A 21,621-nucleotide genomic window follows, 5' to 3' on the forward strand; every position below is an offset into this window, starting at 1 on the left:
AAAGGCAAGTTTAGTATCATAGACTAGTAGAGTGAGAAGGGGAAATAATGATAAGAAAATCAATAGGAAAAAATGATCAAGAACAATCAACTTCTGGAAACTCATTTCACATTGAATTTGATAGGTGCTTGTTGTAGAAGACTAGAAAATTCTAGTGTTTATGAAGGGAGGTGGCTTAAAATAGAAGTTATAAATAATATGTCATTTGAAATAGGACTTCTCTTCAATCATATGTAGTCTTGAATTGTATGAAAAAGCATAAGCATTGTTAAGTTTATATTTGGTTCAACTACCAGCTATATGGAAGTTGTTGCGAGGTGTGGAGAAGTTGTTATGAGTTTTGAATTGTGGAAAAAGTTTTTGTGAGTTATTATTATAAAAATTGTAAGATGTTCGGTTGAACTAACTATAAAACCTAACCCCTCTTTATCTCCATGAAATAGCTTCAAAACATCTCTCCATTTCTACTCATTAGGAAAAAATTGAAAGTTAAAAACCAAAAGCAGGATCCATGATGCTATGAACAATTGTACTACACGAAATTAGTTGCTTCTAGAAAAGCAATTTTTATTGTTGTACCTATTTGGTTGGTGTTGTGCTCTTTGATAGTAGAACTTTTAAAAAACCGAACCAAACACAACCTTAGTGTTGTTCAATGAGTTATACAAGGACTAATTTAAGACAACATTTGAACAAATGATTCTCAAAACATAGTAGTATAAAAACACATTATTAGAGTGTCATTCATCTTAAATTTTGATAGACAAAAGGCAGATAAAACACTGCATGAGTGAACTATTGGATGGAGAAACATAAAAAACACAAAAAATCTAAATATAAAGATAGACATAAATAATTTTCTAATACATAAAGCTTCATGTTAGAAATCCTACTAAGTTCTTTTGAACAACTCAGTTGAAATTTCTACTAATTTTCGAATCGAGTTCAGTTGAAATTTTAAAAGCTCAATCATTTGTTCCAAATAGCCCATTAGAAAATTTTCCTTTTATATAAGATTTAGATTCTATAACATTTTTTATAATTTTGGTGACATGTTTACCAATTTTGTTTTGCCATAGATTCTACTGCTACAAATCAACTACCCTTATGCAACAAAATCATTACCTTTTATAGTTGGTATAATGTTACAATTATAACCTCATATATCACAAAAAAGGGTTGAGGTCATTTTGCGTTCGGTACCCTTCCCCTTATACAAAGGGTTCCTTGTCTTGGGGAGCATTGAAGTTTGCTTCTTTTGCGTATTTTTCTTAATCATCAATACGACAACCTATATTATTAATAGAATTGATCTTATTTTTACTATAAGAAATTTCATGCTTCTAACACCGACGTGATCCTCTGTCGTAACGTCCATGGACATTGTGGCAGCCATGCGACTCACGTGTGAACATGTTGTGGCCTGGCCCTACACATCAGCTACCAGACGTAACGACAAAGGAGTTGTTTGCCTTCTAACGGATCCTCTCTACTATCTCCTGATCAAATTTGTGTAGATAGATATTGGCTAATATAATCAATAGCATTATAATGTTTTGGATAGAATCAAGGCTCTTCTCACCACCTCCTACAAGTCATTCAAAGAACTTTTTTATTGGTGGGGTAAAAGAACTTAGAATTACCGATCTTATGCAATTGAGCCAACAAATTTCATTAGAAAGTGTTTATACTAAGGGTCATTGGTGTCGTAGTTTGTCATGCTAAACCTTGGACAAACAATATATTACAAAAAAAATTGAGAGCAAAATTGAAGCCACACTTGTAGTGAAGTTTAGAAAAAAGTGTGTATAACATGTCATAGTGCTAAAAATAGCAGTGAACTAAACTGCTGCTAAAAAAAACTATGATATGACACATTTTGATCATGAACTAACGGGAATATATCAGGTACAAACCAACCATTCGATATAAACCGTGCAAACCAACACGTTCATGGAAGTGGAAGGATGTATTTAAAAATATACTAGAGAAGTTGGAAGGATTGTTTTGAAAGCTGATCTACGGTATGAGAGTTATTTGGAAAAAAAATTATTATGATTGATTGTTGGTTCGCATCTGATATGTTCCCGAAACTAAATGGACCCTTTATATCTCGTGAAACTATACTATAGCTATATCAATCTTCTGATGATAGAATTAGCAGCCTTAAATGCTATGGAAGTAGTATTATATTTTATAAAACTCTGATGCTATAATATACACACACCATTTATTGCTTAAGAAACCTCCACCTATCAGTATAGTACAAAATTATATCACTAATAGTTAAGTAGTAGATCATTTCTTTGACCCAAAGATTTTTGAAATTAATGCGTATGTGTATGAAAGAGATAATAATAAAAAACATGCAAAAATCAGCGCACAGTAACTGGTGGGGATAGTGGTTCCATATGGCCAAAACTATGGAAAGCACGGATTGATTGTGTGACATAGCAGTCCTTAGACTACAAGAGAAGATATAGGGAAAATGTACGGATTCCATTCCTATTATGCATCGGCCAGCAGGTCGCGCGCCCCGACCCTTTCCTCGCCTCGCCTATATAATCGCCCTCCGCTGGCTCGCCACGGCCACGATTCCCCCGCTCCTCCCGATCGCGGTCAGTTCAGCCAGCCATATCGTTGAACGCCGCGTCCAGCGCGCTAGCTCTCGAGCGCGCGGGCGGTGGGGCGGGCCGGAGTAAGGCGCGTCGCGCGCGGGCGGGTCAGGACAGCTAGGGATCAATGGGGAAGGCGCAGTGGTTGAGCGTAGCCTTGGGCTGCGCGGCGGCGGTGACGTGCGCGGTGGCGACGGCGCTGGTAGCGAGGCGGGCGGTGGCGCGGTCTCGGTGGAGCAGAGCCGTGGCGGTGGTGCGCAGGTTCGAGGAGGACTGCGCCACGCCCACGGAGCGCCTGCAGCGGATCGTCAACTCCCTCTCCGTCGAGATGTTCGCGGGGCTCGCGTCCGAGGGCGCCAGCAAGGTCCGGATGCTGCTCACCTGCGTAGACACGCTCCCCGACGGGTAAGTCGGTAGCGCGGTCGTTCCCAGCACATGCGTTCGCTTCTCTTGTTGCATTGGTTCGCCGCCTTTTCTCTTCAGCCTCCTTCGGTTTAGTGTTTGCTTGGTCTTCATGCATGGAGCCATGGAGGGGTTCATGGCTTATGCCAGGGTTTTAGGCTTTTAGCCAAATGAAATGAGTAGCTAGTTTGCAATTTCTAATTTGCGCATTTCTTGTCGTTTTATTTCTCTGTATTTTCAAAAGAAAGTTATACTACATCGAGCACATTTAGTGCAGAACAAACTTTCGGGGTCCGTGGTCATCTTTTATGTGTTTGGTTCATTTTGCAGTATTACACAACGGTTCTGGGACTAACTTTCTATAAAATTGCTGGAAATCTTTTTAGGAAAGACAGGGTCTGAGTTGACACTGTATATATAGTGATGATGTTTTGCCACGTTTCATAGCAATTTCATGCAGCAGCATATTACATTATAATGGCTGCATAGAATTTCCATGTTAATGCCTACTTTTCTTTAAGTTGAGATGTCCAGCTGGAAACTTAATCGAGTCTTATATGAAATGATTGGTAGCACATATATATGGATCTTTTGTTGCTTGATTTGCTGATCAGATAAGATATACATGTGCTGGGCATGCAGGAGTGAGGAAGGCGTCTACTACTCTGTTGATCTTGGGGGGACAAGTTTTAGAGTCATGAAACTAGAGCTTGGTCCAGGATCTACGATTATCAATAAAAAAGTTGAACATCAACCTATTCCAGAAGACTTGACCAAGGGTACGAGCGAGGTAACTATCATCATTTTCTTTTGAGTTCCTTTGCAGAAGTTGTATAATCTTTCTAGTATGCTAACTTAACTCTGCATGCACAGGATTTATTCAATCTAATTGCCTTGGCATTAAAGAACTTCATTGGAAGAGAGGGTGGGGGCGATGAGGGAAGGGCACTTGGTTTTACATTTTCCTTCCCCGTTAGACATATTTCCATATCCTCGGGATCGTTAATTAGGTGGACCAAGGAGTTTTCAATTGAAGAGGCTGTAAGTTACAAAATTGTGCCTTCAATTATCATGCTACTTCCATTATCGGTTGAATTCAAATAGCTAACTGTATCTTTATTTTACAAGAGATAATGTGCCAAATTTAGACTTGAAATCATGGTAACTGTATCTTAGTATATAAATAAATAGTATGCTGACCGTATCTTGTTGCATGTTCATGATAACTCGATGCATGCAATCCTTAGACAACCTTATAAGGGGGTGTTTGGTTTCTAAGGACTAATTTGTAGTCCATCTATTTTATTCATTTAGTCCCTAAATTGTTAAATATGAAAACTAAAAGTCTATTTTAGTTTCTATATTTGGCAATTTAGTAACTAAAATAGAATAAAATTGAGGGATTAAAAATTAGTCACTAAAACCAAACACCCACTTAGTATCTCTATATATAGAATTAAATTCTATCTTTCTCTCTCGATAGATGATCTGACGCACATAGAAAAGGACAAAATATTGCTTGGCTGCCTCTGTGATTACTACTGAGATTATATTTTTTTCTTTTATCACTAACTTGTTTGAACATTTTTTTTGGAATACTAGGTTGAAAAAGATGTTGCTCAATGCTTGAATGAAGCTCTTGTTAGGAATGGACTGAATTTGCAGGTCACTGCATTGGTATGTTGGTAACTACTCGTGTTGTGTGACAAGGTTTTAAATCTTTAGCTATAGCGGTTTTGATGCAGGATGCTTCACGTATAATTTAGCAGCTATAACCTGTTATAGTCTCATTTAGCTTTGCTATTAGTCTCTAATTTTTTTACAGCCTGAGGTCAGATATAACGTGAGAGGCCCTCAGCTAAATTAAATGACATATGTGAAGATTTTAAAATTGCTACATGAGTTAGTATGTATTCAGAAATTTAATCCATTCCATTACTTGATTGGTTCCACTGTCTTAGCCTCCTTATGTCTTGGACATATTCAAATATTATCCATTCTATCTAATGATCCTATCAGATAATCTTTCATGCGGAAAAAATGTTTGTGATGCAAATATTTTGATAACAGTCGTTACTTAATTAAACACATATGCACTACTACGGTTTTCTGTATGTGCGCAGCAGATGAGAATGATATGAGATTATTGAATGATATGAGATTATTGTTTTTTTATTACAATCAATTCTTAATTATGTATCTATGTGCTAAGATAATTACGTGTGTGTATATATATATGATATCTATAATTATTATATGATATTTTTTGTTTGTTTAGATGGAATAGCAAAAATAAATAAAAAAGGTATACTGGTCATTTTGCCGAGTTTGAATGTCATAGCACTGGGCAAAAAAGGTACACCTGGACACTGGTAATAAAGTCTATTTGCCAAGTGTTGTGCCTTTAACACTCGGCAAAGAAGCAATATTTGCCGAGTGCCTTCTAGTGCACTCGGCAAAGGAACTAAGAAAGGGGTCCGCTAGTGGTCCCTTTGCCAAGAGCTAGGCCGGCGGGCACTCGTCAAAGACAGAGAGTCTTTGTCGAGTGCCACCTAATATGCTCGGCAAAGGACATGGTAAAGGAGCCCACGGGGGGCTTCTTTGCCGAGTGTCAGTTCGCCGAGCTTTCTTTGCCGAGTGTTTTCCAAGCTTTGTCGAGTGCTTCAGACACTCGGCAAAACAGTTGTTTCCGGTAGTGTTGGTATGTTGTATAACCCTACAAAAATGGGAATTTAGTTCCAAATTTTGTGAACTTCAGACATGTTCTTACTCTGTAATTAAAGAATAATTGTATGCTTCTTGATGAGTAGCAAATTTCCTTTTCATGCATGTCCAATGCCTGCAATTTATTCACTAAAGTAAATAATTGTCACATCATATCTTTGGTTGATTTCATGCGCTACTGCAAAATAGGTGAACAATGCTGTCGGTACATTGGCCATGGGGCACTATTATGATGAGGATACAGTTGCTGCAGTGGTTATAGGAGCTGGTACCAATGCTTCCTATATTGAACGCAATGCCGCTATCGCAAAATCTGAGGGCCTTCTTGACAAATCTGACGACATAACGGTAAATATATTGTTTTGTATTATCGACTTTATTTGTATTCTTTGATTTGAAATAAAGTTATCAATGTGAAATCATTTTTTGTACCTTATGTTGGCTATGAATTCATATGCTCTATTCATTAGGTTGTGAATGTAGAATGGGGTAGTTTCCGGTCTCCTCTAATACCATTAACTCCTTATGACATATGCACCAGTGAAGCAAAACGCAATCAATATGATCAAGTAAGAATTTATTAAAGCTTTCAATTCCTTGTGGTATTGTTTGTGACAATCAAGTTGAAAAGGCTTGCGTCAATGAATCTAGGCTTTTGAGAAAATGATCTCTGGTGTGTATCTTGGGGAAATTGCTAGATTGGTATTCCAAGGAATGGCTCAAGAATCAGATTTATTTGGTCCATCTGTGAATTGCTTATCCACCCCTTTCGTATTAAGGTACTTGTATTTTTCCAGTTAAATTTTGGTCTTACAAAGTTATTTTTATTCCTAGAGCTGGTTGCTACAGAAACATAAAATTGATGTGATATACCCTAATCTTTTTATACTAAATCTGATATAGTGTTCTATTGATATGCTTCCCAATATATATGCCACTTCACTCCATTGTTTTACTTTTGTTTTCATTCTTTTGTTGTGATATATTAGCTTAATTGACATCTCTCTATTCTTTCTGTTTTTTATCTTAAGACTACATATAGCACAACAGAATTAAACATCATCAATCTTAAGAGGAAACAAACATTTTAGCTAGCCAATGCAAGTGTTAGAATGAATAAACTGGTATAGCTAGCAACAACTGGAATTAGTTAATGCATGGTTGGAAAATGTTCTTTGTTTCTTCCAAACTGAACTGTATGATTGCCTAACAAACAAAACGGTAAAGTTGAATAACGTTATAATAATTTTATTATTTCTCGTGATCCAGTACACCTTCTCTCGCTACTATTCGTGAGGATGATTCCCCAGACCTTAGAGTAGTTGGTAGGGTGCTCGAAGAACATCTGAAGGTTAGTTGTCACTGCTGCTTAATTGGCTCCTATATGAAGACAATCAGACAATGGTCAACGACATCGTTTTGCTTATTACACAGATGCAGGATGTTCCAATGAAGACTCGGAGACTTGTTGTGAGAGTATGTGACATTGTAACTCGAAGAGCCGCCCGTCTAGCAGCTGCTGGGATTGTTGCAGTGCTACAGAAAATTGGGCGTGATGGTAGTCTTTGCGGGACAACCTTGGTTCGAAAGATAAGAGGCGAGCCGAAGAGATCGGTTGTCGCGATTGAAGGCGGTCTCTACCAAGGCTATTCGGTCTTCAAGGAGTATGTGAATGAAGCGGTGGACGAGATCCTGGGGGATGAGATCGCCTCCACAGTTAGTCTTAGGGTTATGGAGGATGGTTCAGTGATTGGGGCTGCACTCGTTGCGGCATCATACTCGTCATCGGCTAGAAAAAATTCAGTGTAGATATGTCGCTAGCTTAAACGATTTCCTGTATTGTTGTATTTTCTTCTCATCTATACAAACTGATGTCAAGTTCTAGTAGTAGTGGATCATGCATTGCATATATAGGTGGCTAGCTATCAGTTGAGAGTTTAATACTACTGTTAGTGAACTATGAGGTATGAGCCCATCAATGTTGTAATGTTGATTGAATGAAATGCTATGTCAATCCAGCTTGATCAACGTACGGGCTATTGCATGCATGCTAGGATGGAGAAACATGATAATTTTTCCAGTCCACATACTAATTTCAACAATGTTTTTTTTTATATTTTCCGAGAACGTGCAGTGCATGCATCTAGGAATATCAAAGGCATCAGTAACTACGAAGAACAGACAGGATGGGGAACACTGAATGAAATGAAAACATGCATGCATGGAGAACGGACGTCCGACTAACTTCGCAAGGCTCAGCGCCTATTCTCTTCGGATTAAGGGCAGATATTTCGACTGCTATAGTTGTAATACATAGAAACAAATTAAAATATTGTAGAAATAGTAAAAGTCGGTACAGATTAAAGCCAAGCGAATATGAATCAAGCCGACAAAAACATGAATGAATGCACGTGATCATTAGTGGTTTTCAAACTATATCTTTACTACTAATTAAGTATGTATTGTATGCGTCCACTGGTGCACGTTCTGCCGCCTCGCCCGCGGATCCCCAACGCCCGCGAATCCCCCACCGCCGCCGCTCGACCGCGGTTTCGTCGCACTCCTGCCTTCGAGCGCTCCTCGCATCCCGCTCACCCGCTGCGCTCGATTTCTCCTTCCTTCGATGGCGCTCCTCGCATCCCGCCTGCCCGCCGCGCTCGACCGGCTCACCAACCTCCGCACACTCTCGCTCCGCTCCAACCGCGTCCTCGGGGCCATCCCCAACGACGTGTGATAGTCGCCTAGAGGGGGGGTGAATAGGGCGAATCTGAAATTTAACAACTTAATCACAACTACAAGCCGGGTTAGCGTTAGAAATATAATCGAGTCCGAGAGAGAGGGTGCAAAACAAATCGCAAGCAAATAAAGAGTGTGACACGCGGATTTGTTTTACCGAGGTTCGGTTCTCTCAAACCTACTTCCCGTTGAGGTGGCCACAAAGACCGGGTCTCTTTCAACCCTTTCCCTCTCTCAAACGGTCCCTCGGACCGAGTGAGCTTCTCTTCTCAAATCAATTGGGAACCAAACTTCCCGCAAGGACCACCAGACAATTGGTGTCTCTTGTCTTGTTTATAATTGAGATGATCGCAAGAACGAATGAGAAAAAGAAGCTGTTGGGGACCTTCGGCGTCCGAAGGTCCTCAAAAACATAATTTAACAATGTTTCTAGAGTATAAATGTGTGAACAGGTATCTTCGGACTCGTATCAGAAAGGGAGAAGCTCAAAAGATACGAAGGTTGACACAGCGCCGAAGCTGTGAAGCAGTAAAGCTTCGGCATGTTCGCAGAAGAGGGAACCGACTTAAAGATGAAAAGGCCATTTAGACCTCGATAGATTGCTATGGAATTATCACCAAATGTAAAGGGCATGTATGTAATTTTGTATGGGATGTACCCCGTGCCTATAAATAGGTGAACAGTACTCCCGTACTGGACACGTTGACTTGGCATTTGCTTTTGCGTCACACTTGTATTTTCATCTCCTTCCAAGCCGAATGTACATTTATAATTCAATATTGTCTCTATTTCTCTATGATGAGTTAATAAAGTTAGATGAATAATGTTATATGATTATTTATGCTATCTTTTATGTTTCATATGCTTCGTCTTTTACTAATGTATGCTGTAATGATGAAGGTTAGTCCTTCATGACCTTCGTCCGGAGATCGTTATATCCTAAGGGAAATAATGCTTCAAAGGACGAAGGACCTTAATGTTTAACATTTTCTGTGTTGCCTTGTTCTTAACTCATAGCATTTGAGAACAAGTCTCCAACATTGGCGCCCACCTCCGGTGAACTCACTTCCACTCCTTGAGCTTTTCAACACCTTCGGCAAGCATCACCTTCGTCATGCCGCCGAAGAAGGCTTCAGCACCAGGGGTTGGCACGCTGCAGCCGCTCGACCCCAATCAAGACGTCCTTTCTCTTAGGGAGGCACGAAGCCAGAAGAGGAAGGCTACCAGTCCAACACCTCCGGAGGATGATCTAGATCAGGAGATTCAAAACCTGGAAATCCTTCAGCAGCAGGTTCAACGCAAGAAGGAAAAGATGGCCAGAGTAGCTGAGCTGCAGAGGCAGATAGACGAAGCCTCTGAAGAAGTTCGTCATCTTGCTCAGGACGAGCAACACCGAAGGCCTCAGCATCAAGACCTTCATCAGGAGGGTTTTCCCAACGAAGATGATTGGTATGACAATTTCCATCATGGGAATTTTGTTTTTGATGATGCTTCTCCTCTGTCCGCTGAGTTGCAGGCTACACCTTGGCCCCCGTCATACAAGCCGCCTCAGCTCCCTGTATTCGATGGCCACTCAGACCCGAAGCAGTTTTTGATGAGCTACGAAGCAACAGTGTCTTCGTATGGTGGCAATGCTTCAGTCATGGCCAAATCTTTTGTTATGGCTGTTAGAAGTGTTGCTCAAACCTGGTATTCCTCCCTTCGACCAGGAACGATCACTTCATGGCAGAAGTTGAAGGATTTGTTGTTAACCAGTTTTCAAGGATTTCAGACTAAGCCGGTCACTGCTCAGGCTCTGTTCCAGTGCAATCAGGACCACGAAGAATACCTTCAGGCATATGTCCGAAGGTTCTTGCGTCTGAGGGCACAGGCACCAACGGTGCCCAATGAAATTGTCATCGAGGCCATGATCAAGGGGCTTCGGCCAGGTCCGTCAGCTCAGTACTTCGCCAGGAAGCCTCCTCAAACTTTGGAGAAGCTTCTCCAGAAAATGGATGAATACATTCGGGCCGACAATGATTTTCGCCAAAGAAGGGAGGAGGCTTTCAGGTTTTCTGAAATGACCAGGGGCTTCGGAGGGAGGTTTTACCCGAGGCATGTGAGATCAATTCACAATTCTACACAAAATGATGACAGAGGAAGCCAACAGCAAAGGCCACAAAACTCCTCACAGGCCTCTGGACAACAGCAAAGCTCCTTCCGGCCACCAGCTCCAAGAGGCAGAGGCGCCAGGGGCTTCGGAGGAAGATTTGGCGATCAACCGAGAAGAATCTTTTGCTTATTCTGCGGTGAGAACAAAGGCCATACTACCAGGATGTGCCATGTTACTATACAGAAGCAAAAGGAAATAGCTGAAGCAGCAGCACAACAAGCCCAGCCGAAGCAGGTCATGCATACAGCTTCGTATCATTCGCCCTACATCCCAGAATATGTGGGCAACCATCCTGCAGTCTCTGCTGCTTCGGCGAGTCAGCCTCAAGCTTCCTGGCAACAGCCTCCACCTCCACCTCCGTTGCAACAAGGCCAGCAGCCAGAAGGGAGCCAATATGCTCCGCATCAAAGGGACTTCAGAGAACAGTCCGAAGCTCGCACGGTCAACAGCACTGTGCCAGAATCAAAGCACATCTATTGACAAATATCCTACCTTAATAGCAATGTTTTTCATTCAGTTTTATTTTCTGTAATAAAGGACATTGTTTAGGTGTCATGTAACTAGTTTCGTTGATTCCTACAAGAAAAATATGTTTTCTTCACAGGCTTGTGATAATAAAAGGACCTTCGGACTATCGAAAATTCTTCGAAGCAACAAAAAGTCGTTCTAAGGAACGCAGAGTAAGTTTGACGAAGTCACAAAAAGACGTTCCGAAGGGAGCGCAGTGTAAGTTTTCTGCTCCAAAGTCGTTCCAAAAGGAATGCAGAGCATACAGCGAAAAGTCAACGCTGATACCGCCTAAGTAAAAGGCGAAGAAGCTCCAAAGACGTTCCTAAGGGAATGCAGAGCTTATACCGCCTAAGTAAAAGGCGAAGAAGCTCCAAAGACGTTCCTAAGGGAATGCAGAGCTTACAGCGAAAAGTCAACGCTGATTCCGCTGAAGTAAAAGGCGAAGAAGCTCCTAAGGGAGGCTTATAGCGAAAAGTCAATGCTGATTCACAAAAAGATTATGTGTTTTATCGCAAATATGCGTGTATCTTCGGAATATCACCTTACATAGCATAACATCATCACATCATCCTTGCATAACATAAGCATCATACATCATAATGCATGTGGCACAAGAAAGAGATATGACATTAATCTTCGGAAAAACGCTTTGAAAAAGGGGCAAATCATGCCAAGTCACAAGGAGAAACAATATTGATTTCTGAAATATAGCCTTGAAGATTGTTTCTACGAAGCTTCAGCACTTTTCCAGGATATTTCGGATATTGTTGTGATAAATGGTAATTCTTCTTCACGAAGCATGAAAAGAAGGGAAGGTGTTTTTTCGCCAAAGACTCAAAAACGGTACGTATGTAAAGTTTCATGCATCGTAAAGAATTGAATAACAAAAATAGATATATTACGTTCACGATTACAAAATGTTACATTTCAGAAGTTTTTTACAAAAATGTTTAATCCTCTCTCAAAACGACTTCTGCAGCCTCATTCAGGAGCCGATTCACGACTTCGTCCATAATATCTTCGGCCATCTTTTTAATTTCGTCGTCCCCCTTCGGCTGAGGGTCCGAAGGTGCTTTAGTCGTATCTGAAGGACAGGACACGGCTATGCTGCTATTACAAACGGAAAATGAGGTTTAAAACTAAAAATTACAACACAATACAAATTATTAGTTAATACCTAGTTGACCTTCGGGCTCTGTGCTCTTTTCAGCAGCCTTAGCCACTTCTCTAGCATCGTGGATGCCCTTTTCACTTCTCTGAATAATTTCTCCTGCCATTTCTCGGCCACCGTTATCCCAGATATCAGTAAAAAACTTTCCACCAATTATGCTTGCTTCGGCCGAAGGATCTCTTGTATCTTCAAAGGACAAGGAGGCTTCGGACTGTGCTAAAATCTTTACGTGTTCGCAGCCCTTCTTTTCTAAGATGGTGGCAATCCCTCTGGCGCCAGAGAAGGCGCATATATCACCTCGGCTATTTAAAATTTCTTCGAAGGCTTCAGCTTCGCGGCCAATCCATTCAATAACACCTTCGGGATTGCCTCTGGAAAAATTTTCCTCACTTGAGAATGCTCCGACCTTGGCAAAGCTAGCTTTTAATTTCTTAACACAATCTATAGATTTGTTGTAGCATCTCTTTTTGGACGAACGAAGCTCTTCAACAGTCACTTCTAAGTGATCTGCCCATTGATCGCTGAGTTCACGCTTTGTTTCTTCGAGTATGCGTTCTTCCTTGGCTCTGGCCAACTGTTTCCGAAGGTCTTCAATTTCACGTTTTTGAGCTTCAGCTTGAATTTTAAAAGCAGCTTCGTCCTCTTTTACTTTATTTATTAATGAGTATAATATTTTGTCTTTTTCGAGACCTTCGTTCCTCAGTTCAATTACTTCGGAACGAAGGTTGCTCAGGGCTATTGTACACCCTTCGTCTTCAGTATCTTTCTGTGCTCTGAGAGCATTGCTAAGTATCAAGCCCTGCAAAAAGGAATATGTGTGTGTGTCAGTGGGTTTAAATGAACGGAAAAATACAAGGATTTCATTTATCGTACCTTTAAACTGCTATAAGCTAGGCTGTCAGCCAGATCGTTTTTTGACAGCACCGAAAGTCCGTCTTCTAAAGTTGGGAATCCGAAGCTTCTGCTTATCTCCCGACAGACAGAAATTTCCTTGTTGTCGGGGAGACAGTACAAGAAGTCTTCTTCTCCACTGCCATTAAATATTAACGCCCCCTTTGGATATTTCAGTTTTTGGGCATAATGCTGGGCCTCTTGTTCTTCTTTTTCTGATAATTTTTTCCCCGAAGCATGACGAAAAATATAATCACGAATTTTGGGGGATGCTTCGGGGGCAACAACGCTAGTTTCTTCAAAAGTTGGCTTTGTTATTTTCTCTGCCTCACTTTCCAAAGTTTTTGCGGGCTCTGAGGGCCCAGCTTCGGCTTCAATCTCTTGCTCTGGAGCTGTAGAACCAGAAATTTCAACTGTTGTTTCAGGAGTAACAGCAGCTTTCTTCGGAGGTGTGCTCGAAGATTTGATCGTTTCCAATACATCTAGCACATTAGCCATTCTCTTTCTCTTCGGAGTTGCAGCTGGCACTTTTTCATTTTTTGCTGTCCCAATGATTGCTGTAGGACTCAAAACTTCTGATGTTTTGGAGCCCTCAGTTGCTTCTTTTACCTCTTCAATTTTTTCTGTGAGCGGCGCTTCGGTTTTCTCTTTTGTTTCTGACAACAAAATGTTTGATTGTTCTGATTCTATCTTTGGTGGCACTTCGGCCGTTTCTGCGATCTCTGGCAACAAGGCTGGCTCGATTGGTTTTTCAGCTTCGGTGGCTGAAGAAGTTTTCCCGGTAAACTCCGGCACCGAAGCTGGTTCAATATAACGCGGCTGATGCGTAAGAACCTTTATCTTTTTCCTTTTCGGTTCTGGTTCGCTAGGAGCAGCTGCAGCTTCTTCTTTTGCAGAGGTTGTGTTTTTTCTCTTCTGCCTCCGAATGGGATAGCAATAATCAGGGTAGACAAACCCAATGGCATCAAATACCCGATTCAGTCTCTTCTTTTTTCGGCCTCCGAAGGCTGCTGACATTGCATTATCTTCAGCCTTCGAGTAGGTTCCGAGCAGCTCATCACTTAAATTGTCAATGCTTTTCAACCACTCATCATCTGGCTCAATAAATTTATCTCCAAATTTGAAGGTGTACTTCAGTCTCACAAGCCCACCTTCGTCGGCCTCTTTTATGGTTTCTTGTGGCATTTCCCATTTCTCAGCAAGCGGCCACACCCTGAAGGCGATATGCTCTTGTACTAAGTCCCTTGTTCCTATAAAAGAGCAGACAACGCCGAAGGCCCTCTGGCATTCTTCGGCAGCTTCATTCATTTCCACCTTCGGCCTTCGAAGGCCGAAGCTTTGCCAAATAGGTCGCATGATTATACCTTTGATGTCTTCCCGTGCTTTCAAATCATTTTTACATAAAACCATTCTGTCATCCAGCCGCTAGGCCACCTCTTCCGAAAAGTTGGCACGGGACAGCTTGACTCAGACCGAGAAACAAAACTGTAGCAGCCAAAGTTGTTGTGATACTGTTCTTTACCCCAAGGTATTGTCTCGTATGATAATTCGTGCATATTGCAGAAACTTTTTGCATCAGGCTTCAGACCTTGGCTTCGCACGGCCCACACGAAGATGTTCAGCCTTATGATAGCCTCGGGGGTAAGTTGGTGAAGATAGACTTCAAAAATCTTCAACACTTCCACGACGAAGCTGCTCAAGGGCAATCGCAGCCCAGCCTTCAAAAAGCTTCGGAATACTACGACTTCATTTTCCTCAGGGTGTGGACAAGTCTTCTCCCCTTCGTCGGCCCTCACAATGGACAAATCCCGGAAATACCTTCCTCTCATATTAACAAGATGATTCTCTTTGATAGTTGATTTACCATAAACTGAATGGCTTGGTCGCCAGGGGCGATCTTCGGAGTCTTCGCCACCACTGTCTACATCATAACTTTCACTGTCACCAGTATCTTCAGACAGTCCTTCCAGAATCTCATTGGTGATTTTTTCTGTGTTGGTCTTTGACATCGCTATAAGAAATCCTAAATTCTTCTCTTCATCAAGAGTCAGCTTCATCTCAGCAGCAGCCTTCTTAGCAGCTTCAGACATCTTCGGAAGCACTAAAAAACTGTTTTCAATTCCGAAGCTTCAAAGCTAAAAAGCTTAGCAAAACACAGTGCACAAGAGCTAAAAACTGAGTAAGCGGGAGTGGTTGGCCAGAAAGCGTGCAAAATGAGTTTGCGGTATGGCCGTATTTATACGCTCGGTGCGTTGAAAGTTGAAAGACCCCACTTGTCATTGAATGTTGCTATTCTAGCATAGGGAAGGTGTTTTTTCGGACCTTCGGCGTAAAGCCTTCGTCCATATCGCAATCTAAATTTATTATTTCTAACAAATTAATATTGCGAGGGGCTACTGTTGGGGACCTTCGGCGTCCGAAGGTCCTCAAAAACATAATTTAACAATGTTTCTAGAGTATAAATGTGTGAACAGGTATCTTCGGACTCGTATCAGAAAGGGAGAAGCTCAAAAGATACGAAGGTTGACACAGCGCCGAAGCTGTGAAGCAGTAAAGCTTCGGCATGTTCGCAGAAGAGGGAACCGACTTAAAGATGAAAAGGCCATTTAGACCTCGATAGATTGCTATGGAATTATCACCAAATGTAAAGGGCATGTATGTAATTTTGTATGGGATGTACCCCGTGCCTATAAATAGGTGAACAGTACTCCCGTACTGGACACGTTGACTTGGCATTTGCTTTTGCGTCACACTTGTATTTTCATCTCCTTCCAAGCCGAAGGTACATTTATAATTCAATATTGTCTCTATTTCTCTATGATGAGTTAATAAAGTTAGATGAATAATGTTATATGATTATTTATGCTATCTTTTATGTTTCATATGCTTCGTCTTTTACTAATGTATGCTGTAATGATGAAGGTTAGTCCTTCATGACCTTCGTCCGGAGATCGTTATATCCTAAGGGAAATAATGCTTCAAAGGACGAAGGACCTTAATGTTTAACATTTTCTGTGTTGCCTTGTTCTTAACTCATAGCATTTGAGAACAAGTCTCCAACAGAAGCAATCCAAGCGCAAGAGCTCGAAAGAACACAACAAATCTCTCTCACTTAACACTAAAGCTTTTGTGGAATTGGGAGAGGATTTGATCACTTGGGTGTGTCTAGAATTGAATGTTAGAGCTCTAGTAAGTAGTTGAAGTGGGAAAACTTGGATAACTTGAATGTGGGGGTGGTTGGGGTATTTATAGCCCCAACCACCAAACTAGCCGTTTGGTGGAGGCTGCTGTCGCATGGCGCACCGGACAGTCCGGTGCGCCACCGGACACTGTTCGGTGCGCCAGCCACGTCACCAGGCCGTTGGGTTCCGACTGTTGGAGCTCTGATTTGTGGGCCCGCCTGGCTGTCCGGTGGTGCACCGGACAAGTCCTGTAGACTGTCCGGTGTGCCACCTGCGCGTGCTCTGTCCTCTGCGCGCGCAGGCGCGCATTTAATGCGTTGCAGTCGACCATTGCGCGCGAAGTAGTCGTTGCTCCGCTGGCTCACCGGACAGTCTGGTGTGCACCGGACATGTCCGGTGAATTATAGCGGAGCGAATTCCCGAAGCTGGTGAGTTCAGAGTCGCTCTCCCCTGGGGCACCGGACACTGTCCGGTGATGCACCGGACAGTCCGGTGAATTATAGCGAAGCGCCTCTGAGAATTTCCGAAGGTGAAGAGTTCAGCTTGAAGTCCCTGGTGCACCGGACACTGTCCGGTGCGCCAGACCAGGGCACACTTCGGTTATCCCTTGCTCTCTTTGTTGAACCCATTTCTTGGTCTTTTTATTGGCTTAGTGTGAACCTTTGGCACCTGTATAACTTATAGACTAGAGCAAAACTAGTTAGTCCAATTATTTGTGTTGGGCAATTCAACCACCAAAATCAATTAGGAAATAGGTGTAAGCCTAATTCCCTTTCAACGTGCTCTAGCTGTCGGGCCTCAAGGCGCTGTTCCTGCAGCACAACCTGCTGTCCGGCCCCATCCCGACGGGAATCTAGAGGCTCGGCGGCCTCGAGCGCCTGGTCCTCTCCCGCAACAACTTGTCGGGCCCCATCCCCTTCGCGCTCAACAGCCTCACTGCGCTACGCGTGCTCAGGCTCGACGGCAACCGCCTCTCCGGGAGCATTCCCAGCATCAGCATCGCGGGTCTCAGCTCCTTCGACGTCTCCGACAACAACCTCAATGGCTCCATCCCCAAATTGCTCTCGCACTTCCCGCGAGAATCCTTCGCTGGGAACTTCCAGCTCTGCGGGGACCCGCTTCCGCCCTGCAGCAGCCCGTTCTTTCCCCAGCGCCGTCGCACGGTGGGCCCGGCCCCGCGCCGGGCTCATCCAAGAAGCGGAAGCTCTCCGGGGCCGCAATCGCGGGCATCGTCGTGGGCGCCGTAGTGGTGGGGCTCCTCCTCCTCATCGCCACCGTGCTCTGCGTGGTGTCCAAACGTCGTGGCGCCGGCTCCCGTGACATCCGCGGTGGCCAGGGGGCAGCCCCCGCCGGCGTCCGGCGTGGGCGGCGTCTTGACGTCCTCGTCCAAGGAGGACCTCGGAGGCGACGCATTCGGGTCGGCCACGGCAGTCGCGGCGGCGGCCGCCGCCGCCGTGGGGGAGCAGAGTCGACTGGTGTTCGTTGGGAAGGGCGCCGGGTACAGCTTCGACCTAGAGAACCTGCTGCGCGCGTCGGCGGAGGTGCTGGGCAAAGGCAGCGTGGGGACGTCGTACAAGGCGGTGCTGGAGGAAGGCACGACGGTGGTGGTGAAGCGGCTCAAGGACGTGGCGGTGCAGCGGCGCGAGTTCGACGCGCACATGGAGGTGCTCGGCAAGGTGGAGCACCGGAACGTGCTCCCCGTCCGCGCCTACTACTTCTCCAAGGACGAGAAGCTCCTCGTCTACGACTACCTCCCCAACGGCAGCCTCTCTGCCATGCACCACGGTCAGTGTCCAACCTCTTTTCATCCTCACGCTTGCATTGCGTCGCCGTAGCGTAGCTGCTGCACTGTCTGCGATTTGCCTTGCTTGTTTTTTTGTGTCGTGTGGCTGGTGTTTTTTATTACGACGAGTCCACGAGGGGAGGATCCGGCGGTGACTCGAGAATTCCAAGTCCAAGTCGTCGTCTCAGATAGCAGGATTGGCACCACTCATTCATTCGCGCGTTGGGAACGAAGCATTTACCAAAAAAACGTGCATGGTTGTGTGAGGAATTCACCGTCATTGCGTCTCCTTCTCAATTGAAATTTGGTCGAGTACGATGTGGCACCCTGCGTCGTCACGACGTCTGTCGCATTCGCCCGCGGTGAGACAGGGGATAGATGCCCAGAGATTTGGCTCTACTGCTGGTCGGGTCGACGAGGAGAGGAGGACCGCGAGCGCGTGGGGTAGGTGGTCACGATGGCAAGAAGTAGATCCCGATGGTAAGTAGATCCTGCAGCGCCTCCCATCCGCGACCTCCCTCAGTCCCCGGCCACGCCAGCAGCGCCTCCCAGATTCTCCCCCGTTCATCCCGCCCCCGCCTGTGATCCCCACCCCGAGCTCCCCTCCGCGACCCCATCCATCTCGCCGCCGTCCACGACCTTAGTTTGCACCTGAAAGGGAAATGTGCCCTTGGGCCATTTCTAAGTATTTTTGGTGATTGAGTGCCAACTCAAGTGCTCAAATGTGAATTTATGCAATGGATGAACAAAGTGCAAATCAAGAGCAAAGGTATGTTTCTAAGTCTTAGTACATTGGTTTTGTGTACTAATATACTTGTCTAAGTATTGGAAACAGGAAGAAAAAGAAAAGGAAAAAGGTGGCTGTGTACAGCCAAGGGGCTGTTTCGGTCTGGGGCACCGGACTGTCCGGTGGTGCACCGGACAGTGTCCGGTGCGCCAGGCTGCCTCGGCCGAACAGGCCGCTCTCGGGAATTCGCCGATGGCGTACGGCTAAAATTCACCGGACTGTCCGGTGTGCACCGGACTGTCCGGTGAGCCAACGGTCGACTAGGGCCAACGGTCGGCCGCGGATTCTGCGCGCGACACGTGGCCAAGCCAACGGTCGGAAGGGGGCACCGGACTGTCCGGTGTGCACCGGACATGTCCGGTGCGCCAACGGCTCCCAGATCTGCAACGGTCGACTGCGCTGTTTAAGGAAGGAAATCGGGCACCGGACAGTGTCCGGTGTGCACCGGACTGTCCGGTGCGCCCGACGACAGAAGGCAAGATCAGCCTTCCAGATTTGTTCTCAACGGCTCCTAGCTGCCTTGGGGCTATAAAAGGGACCCCTAGGCGCATGGAGGAGGACACCAAGCAACCTTAGAGCATTCTTGATCATCCACACTCAGTCTTTGCGCATTCTTTTGTCATTCTAAGTGATTCGAGCTCGTTCTAGTGTGAACTTTGAGATAGTCTCTTGAGCTCGTTTCTTGGCCGTGTGTGTGCGCATTTTGCTGTGGATTTGTGTGTGTTGCTTCCCTCCCTTACTCCGTATTTCTTTGTGAATCTCAAGTGTAAGGGCGAGAGACTCCAAGTTGTGGAGATTCCTTGCAAACGGGAAATTGAAAGGAAAAGCATAACACTGTGGTATTCAAGTTGATCATTGGATCACTTGAGAGGAGTTGAGTGCAACTCTCGTCCGTTGGGACGCCACAACGTGGAGTAGGCAAGTTTTGTACTTGGCCGAACCACGGGATAAATCACTGTGTCTTCTCTGTGTTGAACTTCTTGTGGTTATCATATTGTGCAAGATCTTTTCTTTATCCACTTGGCATTAACTGTGCTAACGCTTAATCAAAGTTTTGTGGCTTAAGTTTTGAAGTATACAGGATCACCTATTCACCCCCCCCCCCCTCTAGGTGCTCTCAATTGGTATCGGAGCCGTTCTCTTCACAAAGGGACTTACCGCCCGAAGAGATGGATCCTAAGGGGAAGGGAATCGTGATCAACGACAAAGAGAAGGAATCCTTCGTCAACGAGCCGAAGGACGACAAGCCTACCGACTCCGGCTCGGGGCATAGACGGAAGGAAGGGAAGAAGAAGAAGACAAGGCGCATCAAGGAGATCATCTACTACGACGATAGTGATGAGTCTACTTCTTCCCAAAAGGATGATGACAACGACTACAAAAAGACGGTCAATTCGAACTTTTCATTTGATTATTCTCGTATTCAACATAGTTCGAATTCGCATTTGCTTTCCATTCCTCTTGGCAAACCTCCACACTTCGATGGGGAGGACTACGGATTTTGGAGTCACAAAATGCGTAGTCACTTATTCTCTCTCCATCCAAGCATATGGGAGATTGTGGAGAATGGAATGAAATTTGATAGCTCGGATAGTCCTATGCTTATAAATGAACAAATTCATAGAAATGCACAAGCTACTACTGTTCTCTTAGCATCTTTGTGCAGGGAAGAGTACAATAAGGTGAGCGGCTTGGACAATGCCAAGCAGATATGGGACACCCTCAAGATCTCTCACGAGGGGAACGACATCACCATGCTCACCAAGATGGAGTTGGTGGAGGGCGAGCTTGGACGATTCGCCATGATAAGGGGAGAGGAGCCAACTCAAACTTACAATCAGCTCAAGACCCTTATCAACAAAATAAGGAGCTACGGAAGCACGCGTTGGACGGACCACGACGTCGTCCGCCTAATGCTCAGATCCTTTACCGTTCTTGATCCTCATCTCGTGAACAATATTCGTGAGAATCCCAGGTACACGATGATGACGCCCGAGGAAGTACTTGGAAAATTCGTGAGCGGGCGGATGATGATCAAGGAGGCAAGATACGTCGATGACGCGTTGAACGGTCCACTCCACGAGCCTCAACCCATTGCTCTAAAGGCAACAAGGAGCAAGGAGTCGCTACCTAGCAAGGTGGCACAAGTTGAGGCGGCCGGGCTCAATGATGAAGAGATGGCTCTCATCATCAAGAGATTCAAGACGGCGCTAAAAGGTCGAAAGGGACAGCCAACCAAGACCAAGGGAAAGCGATCATGCTTCGAATGCGGTAAGCTTGGTCATTTTATTGCTAACTGTCCCGAAAATGATAGTGACCAGGAGCAAGGGAAAAATGGGAAGAGAGAGAACAAGAAGGTTTACAAGAAGGCTAAAGGCGAAGCACACCTTGGAAAGGAGTGGGATTCGGATTGCTCTTCGTCCGACTCCGACGACGAAGGACTCGCCGCCACTGCCTTCAACAAATCGGCTCTCTTCCCCAACGAGCATCACACTTGCCTCATGGCAAGGGAAAAGAAGGTAATCACTCGTAATGCTAATACTTATGATTCTTCTGGTGATGATGAATCTAGTGAGGATGAAATTGATTACTCTAGTTTATTCAAGGGATTGGATAGAACTAAGATAGCTAAGATTAATGAGTTGATTGATGCCTTAAATGAAAAGGA

The 21,621-nt window shown here is 44.4% G+C and overlaps 1 protein-coding gene and 1 pseudogene across 1 annotated transcript; both read left to right on the plus strand.

Moving 5' to 3' along the window:
* The first annotated feature begins 2,609 nt into the window (after positions 1-2,609).
* On the plus strand, positions 2,610-7,767 carry LOC100285932 (hexokinase-1). The gene is made up of 9 exons (NM_001158821.2): positions 2,610-3,020; positions 3,660-3,807; positions 3,891-4,058; positions 4,620-4,694; positions 5,931-6,089; positions 6,212-6,310; positions 6,393-6,520; positions 7,011-7,092; positions 7,176-7,767. The coding sequence occupies exons 1-9, from the start codon at positions 2,743-2,745 to the stop codon at positions 7,548-7,550; spliced, it is 1,512 nt and encodes a 503-aa protein (NP_001152293.1). The 5' UTR covers positions 2,610-2,742; the 3' UTR covers positions 7,551-7,767.
* A 597-nt stretch (positions 7,768-8,364) lies between these two features.
* LOC103631472 (probable inactive receptor kinase At2g26730) lies at positions 8,365-18,218 on the plus strand (annotated as a pseudogene).
* Positions 18,219-21,621: the final 3,403 nt, after the last annotated feature.

Source organism: Zea mays, chromosome 6, assembly GCF_902167145.1.
Source record: "Zea mays cultivar B73 chromosome 6, Zm-B73-REFERENCE-NAM-5.0, whole genome shotgun sequence".
Classification (NCBI taxonomy): domain Eukaryota; kingdom Viridiplantae; phylum Streptophyta; class Magnoliopsida; order Poales; family Poaceae; genus Zea; species Zea mays.